Source organism: Perca flavescens, chromosome 2 (genome assembly GCF_004354835.1).
Source record: "Perca flavescens isolate YP-PL-M2 chromosome 2, PFLA_1.0, whole genome shotgun sequence".
NCBI lineage: Eukaryota > Metazoa > Chordata > Actinopteri > Perciformes > Percidae > Perca > Perca flavescens.
In genome coordinates, this window is record NC_041332.1 from 19389790 (window position 1) to 19401269 (window position 11480).

General features: G+C 40.9%; 1 protein-coding gene across 1 annotated transcript in view; it reads right to left on the reverse strand.

The window, feature by feature from the left end:
* Positions 1–10102, reverse strand: part of pkn1a (protein kinase N1a) — a 58705-nt gene extending 48603 nt beyond the window's left edge. Inside the window, exon 1 of the mRNA XM_028600461.1 lies at positions 9292–10102. Within this exon, the coding sequence (XP_028456262.1) occupies positions 9292–9312 (21 nt within the window). The 5' untranslated portion in view covers positions 9313–10102. The remainder of the gene's footprint in view (positions 1–9291) is intronic.
* Between the last annotated feature and the right edge of the window lie 1378 nt (positions 10103–11480).

Here is an 11480-nt window from a genome sequence, read left to right on the forward strand (position 1 = left end):
TTAGCTAAAAGTTAAGATGGATACTTCTTAAAGTATCTAGCTATCATTAATTAAAGTATAATTTACCCATAACTGCAAGAGTCTCACAGCAGCCCAAAACATATACGATTGTGCAGACCATGTGTGTGAGCTGTACGCACTGACAAACAAGTGCAAACAGGTCTTTGTATGCAGATACCCAGCATAGTATTAAACACAACACCTGTGCAAGTCCATGTCCATTTTTAGTCTTTTTCAGTTTGATACTTTTTGCTGCTTGTTTCCACCATGTAATTATATGCACCAATGTTTTGTCATTTTAATTGGTCACCACATCCTGACACACTACATGGTTTAGCCACTACATTCCTAAAATTTGACAGAAATGTTTTTGGAGCCCACAATATTGCATTGGGAAACTCCGCCATCAGTCTGTGATCTTTGCTGCCACAGAAGACTGTAGAGCACATATTTACATCAAATCTTGCTGCCCAGTCCACCAGGGGCTTTTGGTGGTAAAAATGACAGTGAGGTTGGTTTAACCTGGCAATGGAGGGTCAGCATATTATTTAGAGACTAGTTTTGTGGCAACCATCCTCAAACCTGGCAAGGCAAAAAAACAGCATTCAAATTCCCTCTGAATCCATGGCGACATGGCAAGCAAGATACACTTTCCACCTCCCACTGTGCCGCACTAACTGACCCAGTCAAAGGCCCTGTTTACACGACAACACTCGTGGTTGAAAACTACAAAATATTTTATCAGATGTGCCTTTCGTTTAGACGGCGATGACGTTTTTTGGGGCTTAAAAAAAAAATAAACTGCAAAAAAGTGAATCGACCCCCCAGAGGGAAAATCTTAAAAACGCTCCACCGTCGCGTTCCCATCTAAAAAGGGTAAAAACGCACCCCAGCTTTTGTTGTTCCCTTAGCCATGTTTTGGTTTCGCACTACTAGGGAGAGGAGAGGGAGAGAAGTAGAAGGAAGGTTCTATGCAGGCGCACAGACTTGGTGGTGTGTGGCAGTGCTTCACACTACCACCTAGCCGGCTGGTGTGTGCATACTACATCGAATTTCACACACATTAGCGTCACCATACGCACGCAGATTCTCTACTTTGAAGTTTAACCCTTGTGATGTCTTAATGGCTTATTTCCACATCCCATATTTTCTGATATAAAACAAAAATTGAAAAAAGGGTCAATTTGACCCAAGGGTTAATATGGAGGGATCCCCCTGACTGCCCGATGAGGTTTACACATATCAGCGCTTGTGTTTGTCGTTGCAGTGGGAGCTCTAGGGCAGAGCTTCTCAATCTTTCCTCAGCCAAAGACTCCTTATACCGGGGGGGACCCCCTCATGTATGGCCCTTAAAATAATTTGGCGTAGCAAATTTTTTATACCTCTACAGTCTTTCTTATGTGATAAACAACACAAGAGAAATGTATTAGAGAGATATAAGACATAAATTAAACATATTTACAGATTCTGAGTGTTATAGATTAGTTTGATTAGAAAGTAATCTATGAACTATTTTATATTTTAAAAAAATCTAAATATTATGCATTGAACCATGAAGCCTTTCGTAAAAAATATATAAATATTTTTTATATCATCATAATTCAAATTAATTAATCTGGAAACTTTTACGGACCCCCTGGAAGAGTGCCACAAACCCCACTTCGAGAACGACTGCTCTAGGGAACCATGCCTAGTTTATCCCATTAAGTTGGCCGATATTCTTTGTTCACGAACTGTTTACCAGCCGACCCCCTGCTGTGGGGGAAATCACCATACGTGAATCAGGCATGGTGATTTTCATGTGTGCAAAATGATGAGAACATTGTACACTTAAGGGGTGGCAGGTGGTCAAAAATTAAAAAGTACATTTAAGCTATGAGGGGAAAAAACTGTTGATGTGCCAAGTCCTGCATATATTTTTCATCCACACCAGAAGCAATGAAAAACAGATGTATAAACTATATACACATGCTTAATACTAAATCCCTGTACAAACATGCCGTTTCCTGATTTGTTTCTCCAGTAAGCTTGTTAGCTCTAATATTGCATCAGCTTGTATGTCCTCAAATATCTTGTCCTATTAGGGGAAGAGTACATTTCCCCAAAGTGAAAACCCTCCCAGAGATTATAATATAATGCTCTCTGTCGATATATTTCTACTAAAAATACATTTTTGACCTTTAAATGCAACAACTGAAAGCATGTGACAGCTCAATGTTGGGTTTTACATGCACAGTATTTTGAGGCAGACTAAACCATTTAGCTTATTTCCTGGGAGGTTCACCAGAACAATGACTAAGCTGTCAATTTATGCCAAAAAATCCTCCAGCAGCTCCAGAGAGAGTTCACCGTGCTGAGTGGCTGTTTAAACAGCACGACCGCGCTGAGCGATGGGGCTGAGATCGATACACGTGGCCCTGGGCACTGCCATAATGAGGAGGGGGTCAAGGGTCAAGGTGTGTCAAAGTGCAAGGCTGCTGGTGTTGACCAGCCATGTGAGAGGGAAAGTGAGGATTTACGGCATATTATAATGAAAACATCACAGACTAAAACATAAAAAAGGAGTGGTACCAAATTTGTACTGATGCAGACATGAAGACACAACTTTAGCATCTGTAAACTATTCTGCCTCATAGGATGAACAGAGCTTCGGTGAGAAAGCTGGGGTGGGGTTGACTGGCCAAGGGTGATCGGTGATGTCATGACAGTGTGTGAACTCAATGTTGCTGGTCTGTGTGTGTCTGTGTGTGTCTGTGTGTGTGTGTGTGTGTGTGTGTGTGTGAGAGAGAGAGAGAGAGAGAGAGAGAGAAGGAGGGGTCCATTTGAAGCAGGAATACATTGCGATGAGGTCATGAGAATTATGGGATGTTTGCACAGAGGGAAGGCGAAATGTGAGAGATAAAGAAACTGGGCAAAATCCATGCAGAGAAACATCAGCTTAGAACAGCTGCTGGGGCCAACTATGAAGCCCAAACACGGTTTAAATACACAAGGGATTTCAGTATTGCGCGAGGGTGTTCACCCTCAGCCTCCACCGACAAAAACAACCCACACGCCATTAACCAGTGATCACACTTGGTACATGGGGCTTTACTACCCAGTCTGAGGGTGGGCAGCTGGGTGGGTTGGTTGGTTAATGAGGGTGTGGTCACCAACATGCTCCAGCCAGGATAAGGAAAATTAACTTGCAGTGAACTGAATGTGATCTGGGCTGGCGGTGTCAGACAATACAACCTATTGTACTGCTGCGGCTGTAGCGCCTCATCATCAGCATAATGCCCTTTAGACCTCCCCTTCCCTCAACCCTCCACCGCCGGGCCCAAGCAAAGCCTTACCCACATCTGAACTGCTCCCATCAGAGCAGCAATGATCCAGCTACAGCAGTAGGCATAATGCAGATATGCTTTAAGAAAGACAATAGTCAATAATGGGCTGCACCACTTAAAAGTTTCTGGGAAGGATGTTTGAACACGGCTAGTCAACAGGATTAAAAGTGTGTAGCCAACTTTAAACTATCAACAAACTTCTTCTTAAAAACAAAAGTGTTGCCCACCATAAAGCTAATTCAGAAGCTGTTCAGGAGCTCTTGATCGTATCCTACGGTCTTCCTAGACAGATGGAGTTGCCCATGGTGTCATGGAAATGTACATGTTCATATAAAGTGGCTATAAAAAGGGGTCGCTGGTAGTTATAAACCAACAGAGAATTATCACCTAAATCTGCAGCTCCCCACGGCTTTACGGAGCTTGATAGCAAGTTTCAGCTCATTGTTTAGCTGTCCAGCCCTCAACTTGACTGTTTTGGTCTGTTTTTAGAGGAAAAGCTCTGAAGAGCCCAGTATACACTACCTGCCGAGAACCAAGCGGCAGAACAACACAGTTAGAGACTAGCGTGTGAACATAGTGGATTTAGCATTTAGCAGCATTTGTGGTTCTTTTTGCAGATGACTGGATACATTATCTGCCACCAAGATAATAACTACTTCTTTTTTTTTTTTTTTAAATCTAATCTAAAAAAAAGTAAGAAATGAAAATGCAGTTCTTCAGACAACTTTTGAATTTTCTTCAAAACATTCAAAATTTTATTTTGATATTTTTGTTGGTTTTTTATTACATTACATACATTACATATAAATAAACTACATTTAAGTTCAGCTTTATTTATTTTTTAAAAGTTGGAAATGACAAATAAACTTCAAACAAACAAACCATGATATCAACACTGAGTTGTCCCATAGTAAGTACATACATAAGCCCTGCGCTGGAAAATGGCCACTGACTGACTGACTGATGAGCTTCTGTAATGTGAACACCATATGGAGACACTGAATAGAGCCCATCAGGGGACAGTAGCCCAACTGTATCCAACACTCCGATGCAACATAGATTGTTCCTACAACATTGGCTACTGTATGTACAGAGCTGTTTTGGTCATGATCACATGAGAATTAAAAAAATCTATTTCTCCTGATTCCTAAATATGTTCAGTTGCTTTAAAACTCCATAATAAAACTATATAAATGCTGTAATTTCCTTGAGGGTCAGACGACAAAAAGCACACAGTCAGTCGAGACAATAAGAGGGTTATGATCATGTGTTACAAACCTAAATATAGCATTTTTCATGTGATAAATGGTGTCATATGATAGGGAGTCCTGTTAGACTACACCGTTTCATTAAACTGAGAAGCCATGACATAAACATGAATGAGAATATTAGCCCTTTCTCCAAGTCTGCAGCTGCTCAACTGTTCCTTGGTGCATTGTTGTGAATTCTGTCTGCCTACATGGCCACAGGGCAGCGCTGAGAAAAGCCTACTTTGTGCACATAACTGTCTCCTTACGTCATGGCAAGTCTTATGGGAAGTACTCCTATGCATTCTCTGGAGTGTCTGACTCTGTATGTGTGTGTCAGCTGTTACATCTGTGTGTGTTTGAGAGTGTGTGCTTTGTGAACATGAGTATTTGTGCTCATGTACATTTTGTGAATTCACTAGTGTGTGTCTCAGTTGTCTGGGCTTTTCCAGTGAACATACAAAGTGCAAAACATGTCAAAAAAACAGTAGCGACACCCCCCCCTCCCTCCCCCCATTCCATTCTTGTCTCCCCTCTAACCGTTATCGGGAAGTGTGACGCAGCTGGGTTCAGACTACTATTGGGGCTGTTTAATATCGTCTTCCTGTTGGGGAAAAACAAATGGCACGCCAAAGTAGGGGTACTGTGTAGATCTCCACTGCCTGCTTCATATCTACAATAAAGGAAGCATAAAGGTGAACTCTTTACACATCAAAGTCTGTTTACAGGTGTTGGAGAGTACTGTGAAAATGTTGTGTTAAGCCTTTTGTGTCTCCAGAAGGAGCTGCACGAAGTCCGATAAACTGCCTCAACTGATGTCACTTGAGTCAGCGTCGACTGGGGCTGAAGACTACAAGTTTGAAAATGAACAAATGCCACATTAGCCGCTACTAGCATAACACAGAACACACCAGAAGCTCCGACCAAACTGTCGGTTGTCTAGTTGCGTCGCAGTTAACGTAGGCACCAGTTTTTGACAAAGAAGAAGATTGTGTGAAATAAAGAAGACAATATCTCTGCATCGACTTTGATCGTTTTTTTAACTGTCCATTATGCTAAATCGGTAGAGTGCTCTTAAGAATGCATTGACAAACTCCAGTAATATCTCAGTTACAGTCCCATTGGGCAGTCTCCTTTCTACAGGTTCAGTCTGAAAATGTTGCTGAATGGATACTATGGCAGTTCCAGTACACGCCAAAGTCAAGTCTGGTGGTAAAATGCACCACTAGTCACCTACTATAGTGTCTGGCTGCCCACACCGAGCTTTCTTAGAAATATGAACACTATTTTAAAGCATTAATCTTGGTCTATAACCGTCTAGGGTTGGGCATCGTTTGGATTTTAACGATTCTGATTCCAATTGCGATTCTTCCTTTCAATTTCTGGTTCTTATCGATTCTCGATTCCGATTCTTTGAAGGGTACAGTTGAAATGGGTCACATGCTTATTTCACAAATAAGAGGAAAGTTTTATTTTGATTCAATGGTGGGTTGCAGTTTTACCAGGCTTTTTCCACATAAAATAAAGCCACACTAGAGCGCCGCTTACTGTGCTCCATGGCTGCCTGCAACACAACAAGCGTCTGGCCGCTTCGGAAACCAAAACTAGCACATGTTAAATTTTGAACCCATGATCAGATTGGAAATCAAATCCTCCAAAACAATTCCAATAAAGAAACGATTCCAAGTAGGAATCGGTTCTCGATGCCCAACCCTACTGACATCCCAAATGTCAACTTCATATAGCAAAAACAACTCATGCTTTAAAAAACCCAATAAAAAAGTGTGGTGGCGTGATGACTAATTCCTTTTCTCTTGTTTCTGGACTAGCAACAAAAGGTGATGTGGACAAAAGGTGGAATAATGGTTTCTAGTGTTGTCAACACAGCAGCCACTGACACCCAAAGCACCCTCTCTTGTTTCCTGCTGTACATCAAAGACCAAAGGGAGACCTCGAGCTTTGTCCATCTCCATCTTTTCTTCTATGCTTTCTTTCTTTGACCACCTATTGTCTGAGAGCCTCATGACGGGCTTGGCCAAAACAAATTGAAGCAACATTGCACATGAAAATAAAAATAAAGTCAGAACTGCTTTCAAGCACCTTGATACCGTTTGTCTGCTGATGATCGCAGTTCTGTCGTGATTTGGGAGAAAAGACATCACAACTCAGCTGGCACAGAGAGAGTGAAAAGGAACTTTTACATCTGTTTAATAACTAAGCTGTCTAGCCTGGGGACATTAAACTACAATTATACCTTGTTGGAGTGGCAAACTAACTCGGCACAAAGCTTTTGAAAGCAGTCAGATAACATGCTACACTTACAGTAAGCAGCCTAATTAAACACAGACTGTGGCTCATTTTACTACTGACATGTGCTGGAGTTCATGACTTCCTGTAGCTAATTAAAAGAGGAAAAAAGCGATAAAAGGAACAGTCAGTGCAGACATTGGCCACGTGTATGGAGACATGTCAAAGAAAAATGTTTTCAGGCTGTAACTAATGATTTTATTAAATTACTTGTTAGTCTGCAGATTATTCTCTTTTGTAATCGATGAATTGTTTGGCATCACTTGCCAAAATAGCTGAGGATTCATTTTCTTATTAACAGATTATTTGACTGATTATTTCAGCTCTAAGATGTTGAATTGCATACTGGACTGTGGAGCTGAGAACAGAACCTGAGGACAAATACTTGAACCACAGACAAATGGCTGATTTCCACCAACAATAAAAGTCTTGAGAATCCGAAACAAACACCTACTGAACAACTAGTAACTAGTAGACTGAGCGACAGGTAGACTACAAGTTATGTCACCAGCCAAGCCCCTTTAAATCCTGTGAAAACATAAATTGTCACATGTGCCTGTATCAAAACATAATAAACTATAATATAATAATTAAAAAAAACAGTGTTATTTATAATGCAATGGAGGAAAATGCCAAATATGGGAGAAATGGTTGATGGAATAGAAGTGGGCAAACAAAGTGTTTTGTTAGCATTTTATGACCACACACACACACACACACACACACACACACACACACACACACACACACACACACACACACACACACACACACACACACACACACACACACACACACACACACACACACACACACACACAGTAAATGTCTTCGGCCGATCATTGCATACAGCCCTTTTTAACCTGCATGTTCTTGGTCAGCTTCAAATTCCCATTATTGTCCCACTTCTGCATTTTCCCGTGCACCTGTCTCCCACTTGGCTACTTCTAATTGTATTGTACATGTATATCAGTGCTAACTTGTCTCATGTTTCACTACCTTCCTTCACAATTGACTGACAGAGATCCTAAATTACAAACAAGAATGGGTGATTGCAGAACAAACAGGTGAGGCCCATACACCTGCATGACATGGCTAGAACCTGCATTTCTAAACCCCACACTTGTAGGTCAAGTGACACCCGACACTCGCTTAGACTAAAATGTCAGTGTGTCAAGCTCTACTGGAACAATGGCTCACTAAGTTCAGTGGTATGAATTTCATAATGCTCATCAGCTTCTTCATGCTCTCTGTCCTAAGAATTTAAAGTTTAAGTTTTACTTGATAGTGTCACTTTAAGCTTTGTGACTCTTAAGAGCAAAGCAAAGATCAAATACCGTCTTGCCTACATGCTACATCAGGAAATAGTGGGTTTTTTACCTAGGCACACCACTATTACCAGTAAAATGCAAAGCAAGCAGCCCTTCCTGCACACTATAATGCTTTCATAAACAAGTAATGCCTAATGGGAGTTGGGAATGGTGTGTATGTGCGTTGTGTTTTAGCAAACACCACTATTTTGCCTGTCTTTACTTTCTGTATCTCCACACTAAACATTTAAGAAAAAAGGCCCAAAGCTCGAGTTAGATAGACCTACATCACGACACATACAGTACAACAACAAGGTGACCGAACACTGCTGGAGCTCTCTGCAAGAGCCCTCTCCAAAACCAGAAAGTGTCCCATCATACATTATTTACAAATGACAAACTATCCATTTCCAATTCAACTGAGTGGTTGGTGGTTCATCACAGTGGGGGTCCCAGGGCCACCAAAGATCCTCGAGAAGCCTCCATTGAGCCCCCCAGCATATAAGGATATGTCCCCCACCCACTTTTAAATGTATTAGATCTTTGTTAATGCATCTCATGATGGTGCTTTTCCCAAGTTGTTTGAATCTACCTACAGAGGTTACTTAACCACTATAGAGTAATGTAACAGTATATTGCACAAGATATATTTCAATATACACTGTTCTCTAATTGATTTGTATTTGATCCAATTTGTGGTTTACCGTTTAAACCAGTGGTTCCCAACTTGGGGGCTGGGGCCCCAGATAAATGTCAGAGGTCACAAGACGATTGAGGAAGAAAAAAATATTTCTCTATTTCATGCTTTTGCAATACTTTTACCTCCTCGGCCTATACTAATCTGTTAGATTAGTTAAACTGATCACAAGACAGGCCATGCTATAAGGGGGGGTCACCGGTAGTTGCTTCATTTTAAGGGGACACAAGCCACCCAAAACACACTGGGAGTGGCAACCACTGGTTTTATTTGGGGTAGGGTGGTGACATAAAGAGGAAAAGTCAGAAGACCACCCAAGATCATGTTTAAGGGAAAAGAGGCTGCAGGTCAATAAAAATAGACCACGCAAGCAGGTTGCAAGGCATCCAACTTCATCAACTTACTTGTATGGAGTCGTTCGCCATCGCTGTCCCTGTTGCTCTGTTGTCAGCCAGTTTGTAGCCGTCTCTTTTCCAAGACAATAAAATAAAATTACTATTAAAAAAGGACCGGGTATTCGTCCTGCGAGTGTTATCTCAAACTTTATACGGTCTGTATGACACAAAGGCAAAACAGTCAGGAGGTAATCCGCATTGTTTGCCTGCCTGGCCGCGCCTGAACTGATCCTCCCCGTGCTGTGTTCAGTTTCACCAACGTTAGCTCTCACTTCACGGAGATAAAAATGCGTTTACTGTCTGCGCGTTTAAAAACAAGGCATTCACATAACAGCATCCAAACAAAACTATTAGGCTCAACAGTCATTGTTCATCTTGCCATTCAACAGCTAGCAAGAGCCCCATAAAATCCACCGGCGGGGCTCCTCCGTCATGTCCTGCTGAACCCAGGCGGAGATAAAGTCACATCCACAGGCAACATAAAATGAAAGAAAGCTCCTTCTTCCCTCTCTTCTTTTCCCGGTAACATCCGTGAAACACGAACACACCTCAGTCTCTTGTCTCTATCACATTCCACACAAAAAGCCGCCTGTCAGTCCTTCACGAGCCACTCATACAGTCAAAACGAGGGACAAAAGGAAGCGAATCTGTCCGTTAAATATCCCGCCGGATGAAGTCAAAAATGCTCATTTAAAAATGGTTCTTTGTTACAGCACATGGGATGAGTGAAGAACGCAGGAATCGCATTCAAACAGGGAGTCACTGACGCGAGAGAAGCACACATACCACTTGTACGATAGACCCTCCTGACCCTGCTGAGTCTGCGCGCTCCCGACGCTCGAGCAATGCGGTTCATTGGTCCAGGGCTGGGCGACGGGGGCGCGCCCGGATGTGTCATGTGACCTGCGTTAACTGTCGTTATCAGCTGTAACTTTTTTTTGTAACATTAAATATTACAAAACAAGAATGGGACAATGGACTCATCACATAACATATATAAAATAAACACGTAACAGTAATTAAACTTTATAAAAATAAATAATTTGAGGAAACATACTATGAAAAATGCATACCCATTTAGCAAGGCACATCCTGAGCAATGACTTGTCAACTGTAGCTAACTAATGAACATGATTAGTCAGACACACAATGAGAACAACAGTGATACATCCAAGGGTGGAGGAAGAACTCACATTCTTATAATAATAATAATAATAATAATAATAATAATAATAATACCAAAGTGTAAACAAAATAATAAGTTACAAGTTAAAGTCCTGAATTCAAAACTTGATTTCTGTAAAGGTACCTAAATATGATCATCAAAATCTACTTTAATTACCAAAATAGTATTCACTATGCAGAAAAGAACAGTTTAGAGACAAATTGTAATTGGATGTTATATTGTTAGATTATTATTAGTGTATTAACAGGTAATCAGCATTATTTATATGGGATGGAGCTAATTTGAACAGTTTAACATAGTGTTGTGTTGTCTTACCTATAGCAGTAGGCCTATAAAGTATATTAATTTACAAACTAATCAAGTTGTATGTAAAATCTTAATTTGCCATTACAGGTATAGCCATCTGATAAATGTAGTGTAAACCAGAATTAGTTTACAGCCTTGCTAGCAGCTCTGAGGCTGTACTGATACTTAGTTACAGCTGTGCTTCGCACTAAATGCTAACATAAGCATGCCATGCTCACAATGACAATGTCCGGATGTTTAGCAGATAGTAGACTTTTTTAGCCATTGAGGACATTGTCAAAAGGATGGCATATTCTGAAAATAATCAAAGTACAAAGCACAGACTAAACAACTGAAATTACATGTTAAATCTGACTCTAGTCCAAGTTTCAAGTCTAAAGTATGCTACAAAGCCTTTTTTTTTTTTTTTTAAATGCTCCAAAACACAACTGAAGTTGATCTCATTTACCAGAAACAGTAAAAATGTGTGTGTTGGTGTGAGAGAGAGAATATAGAAAGAGAGGTAGAGAGACAGAGAAAAGCTCATAATGGTGTTAGGTGATGTTATGGTGGCGTGAGTAGGTGTCTTTTGCAGATTTGATAGAGAAGTTGAACTGGACACATTGCGCTTTGCATAACAGATTTGCATGATGGAAATTAGTTGGCAGAAAGATAGGAAGGACACAGAAACAGAGAGTAAACCCAATGCAGTTCTTTCCGACTGCTG